The following is a 3596-nucleotide window of genomic DNA, read 5'->3' as shown; positions in this document are numbered from 1 at the left end:
CACGATCAAAGTGAGACAATCAAAGATGGGTAATCTGAACGTGACTTTTCCTTTTGTTTTTGTTTATCCTGTATGTTTGCGTGTCTTTTTATCATGGAAATGAATCCCTACGCGTGAGAATTAAATTCACACGTCCCTTGAGCTGTCTGTTTACATTTCATTTTAATAATTAAAACCGTTTAACTTCTCAAGCACCCGTTTTTAACCAGACACACCAATTTCTGTATGGCCCGTTTCTTATAGAACAACGTTCCGCATACAACATGGTGCTATAGCAATTGCATAGTAGATTGTTGCGTTGCCTATTCTAATATTTAAATAATCCTACTGTAAAGTGTTTACATTTTATGCCGTTTCTATAGGAGCCCTTTTATTTCTAAATGTAAGTTATACTGGTAGATTAGGAAATCTCCACTATCATAACATTTTTAGCATTGCAGAATTTATATTAGCTCATCTTTGAGAAACATGCCTTTCCAGAAATTAACCCTAAATATTGAACTATGGCTCTCAACACATTAAATTGGTTAATTAAACTGTGGGTTTGATAAATAGCGATATTTTATAGTGTCAAAACTAGGCAGGATCAATAAAACCGAAATTGATATCAATTCATATCAATAACGGTACAAATACATATTTTAAAAGTTCTTCATAGAGAACCAATTTAAGCTTAGATATTGTCATTTCTTTTTCTTCAAATTTTTAAATGCTATGACGGTTTTTGGGGCGTTATCGCAACTGGTGTTTGCTTGCGGTAGAGAGAGGTGAGATGAGGGGGGCTGTCGGGTAAGTGTTTCATGGGGGAGGGGGAATCGTCCTGAGAGGGAGGGAACGAGGGGTGTGGAGCACGGAGTTTAAAAACCCAAGCAGCATTGCCTCACTCATTCATACTGCCTGTGCTCTCCTCCGATAAGGATCCTCCAGCGTTTGATACAAAACTGACCATTCCTGTAACATTACTTTTCCTTAGTTTTCGCTGTTGACTGTTGGGTTCATTCAATTTTACTGTAGTATCTCTGGACTGCAGATTCTCCCCATTTTACGGATTTGGACAGTTTGAATTAATTTTCAATTTCAAACTTAAAATCAACTTCAACATGGATCCAACTGAGGAGTATACAAGCGTTTACGATTACTACTATGACAATGATACTTTGTGTGACTATTCTGAATGGGAGCCGTCATTCTCCCTCATCCCTGTCCTCTACATGCTGATCTTCATCCTGGGCCTGTCTGGGAACGGAGTGGTCATCTTCACTGTCTGGAGGTCTCAGTCAAAGCGTCGCGCAGCAGATGTTTACATAGGAAACCTGGCCCTGGCCGATCTCACCTTTGTGATCACTCTGCCCCTCTGGGCTGTGTACACGGCGCTGGGCTACCACTGGCCCTTTGGTGTGGCCCTGTGTAAGATCAGCAGCTATGTCGTGCTGGTCAACATGTACGCCAGTGTCTTCTGCCTCACCTGCCTGAGCTTTGATCGTTACCTGGCCATCGTCCACTCTCTGTCCAGCAGCCGGCTGCGGTCGCGGGGCACCATGCTCGCCTCCCTGGGGGCTATCTGGCTTCTCTCATTCCTGCTGGCTGTGCCAACGCTGCTGTTTCGCACCACCGTGAACGATGACAAAAGCAACCGCACCACCTGCGCCATGGACTTCAGCCTGGTCACCGTGAATGAGATACACGAGAACCTGTGGATCGCTGGGCTCAGCCTGTCCTCGTCCGCCCTGGGCTTCCTCCTGCCTTTCCTGGCTATGACCATCTTCTACTGCTTCATCGGCTGCACCGTGACGCGCCACTTCAACAACCTGCGCAAGGAGGACCAGAAGAAGAGGCGCCTGCTGAAGATCATCACCACCCTGGTGGTGGTGTTCGCCATCTGCTGGACACCCTTCCACATGCTGAAGAGCATAGATGCCCTGTCCTACCTGAACCTGGCTTCCAGCTCCTGCGAGTTCGAGCGCTTCCTCCTGGTGGCCCACCCGTACGCTACCTGCCTGGCCTACGTCAACAGCTGCCTCAACCCCTTCCTGTATGCCTTCTTCGACCTGCGCTTCCGCTCCCAGTGCCTGTGTCTGCTCAACCTGAAGAAGGCCATGCATGGGCAGATAAGCTCCATGTCCTCCACACTCAGCGCCCAGACACAGAAGTCAGAAGTACAGTCTCTGGCCACCAAAGTGTAAAGGGAGCGGAAGGTTTGGTGGGACTGCTGGCTGGTTCCCGATTGCTCCCACAGGAACACTGGTTGGGAAACTCGCAGACCTCCGGGGTCTGTTGTTCAAATGCTTTTATGGCGTAGAAGAGAAGTTTTCCTGATCATGGGTTTGCATATACTGTGCGTTTTCCTTCTTGAGGATGGTCACTTTTCACCCATTTCCAACACAACCGGTGCTTCAGTGACCAGAGGAAAGCCGCGGCAACCTACAGAACATCCCTCAAACCCCTGGACTGAACTCTGATGCTGGGGCCAGCTGGCTGGCCTCCTTACAGCTGCTTTTTTTCTTCCTCCAACTCTTAGAAAACGAAAGGTTAATATACATGTCAGACAGACTTTTTTTCCCTGTTCTCCCTTTCAAATGTAATTCATTACTCTGCAAGGGACCAGAATCGTGACTGTCAATAGAGGGGTTATGTGTGTTGGTGATACATATATCACATACAAACCTGTATACACTGGGTAAATCACAAAGTTGTACAGTATTTTCATACTCTGCAGTTTCAGATGTGTTCATATTTTATTACAAGCACTTGTTTAATGAAAGAAACGGGGGGGGGGGGATAAGAGACCATAGCTTGTTGTTTGTGACGGTAGGAGACAGAGCGGAGGAGGAAGAGGCATGTTAGAGGAGTGAAGGTGTTGCAGCTTAATGACAGAGTTTGAGAAGGAGACAGGGGGCAGACGGGCAGATGGCAGCTGACAAATGTTGTCGGGGAAGTGGGTGGGGTGGAAGGCTGGATGGAGGCTCCACAGCGGAACGGGTGGGGTGGAAAGCTGGATGGAGGCTCCACAGCGAAATCCTGTTGCCAGAGTGGGAAGGGAGCTTCATGAATGTTTTATTGCTATGCATATATTTTTTATTTTTTGACATCTGTGTAACTAACTACTGTATTAAAGAAATATGTTCTATGAAATACATTTGCTTGGTGATCTTCTTGTTAAATAACCTTTCGAGAAATAAGGGTGTTTTTACAGTGGTCCCGTTTGTGGTAGTTGTGTTTGTCAAGACTATTCAGCAAGGCGTGTGAGGACTTGATTCCTCCTGCACATGTGAACTTCACATTGTTTTTATTTTCAGAGACTTTTGGACTTCAACATCCTTCCTCCGGCTCTGCTGCTAATGTGGGTCTCTTGGTCCACAACACCGGGCCCAACATTAGACCCTATTCGATTAAATCCGTTAAACAAGTCTGAAGGTTAAGGAAAAACCAAGTTGCTCTTGCACTTGGTTTGGTTATTCAGTTATTGGTTTTGGTTTAATATACCCTTGGCTGAATCACACTGTGTTTATTTAAACGCAGTCAGAAGTTATACTGAGTGTGTCTTAAAAAACATTTAATAGAATAAAAATGAAACAAATATTCCTGGCAGAGTCTTG

At 45.6% G+C, this 3596-nt stretch overlaps 1 protein-coding gene across 1 annotated transcript; it reads left to right on the top strand.

The window, feature by feature from the left end:
- The first annotated feature begins 907 nt into the window (after positions 1 to 907).
- On the top strand, positions 908 to 2776 carry aplnra (apelin receptor a). Its single transcript, XM_010895092.4, has one exon. It carries the CDS (start codon positions 1101 to 1103, stop codon positions 2181 to 2183), a length of 1083 nt encoding a protein of 360 aa, XP_010893394.1. The 5' UTR covers positions 908 to 1100; the 3' UTR covers positions 2184 to 2776.
- Positions 2777 to 3596: the final 820 nt, after the last annotated feature.

This window comes from Esox lucius, chromosome 13 (genome assembly GCF_011004845.1).
Source record: "Esox lucius isolate fEsoLuc1 chromosome 13, fEsoLuc1.pri, whole genome shotgun sequence".
Lineage (NCBI taxonomy): Eukaryota > Metazoa > Chordata > Actinopteri > Esociformes > Esocidae > Esox > Esox lucius.
The sequence above is the reverse complement of the archived record's forward strand: the minus strand, read 5'-3'. Positions and strand labels throughout refer to the sequence as shown.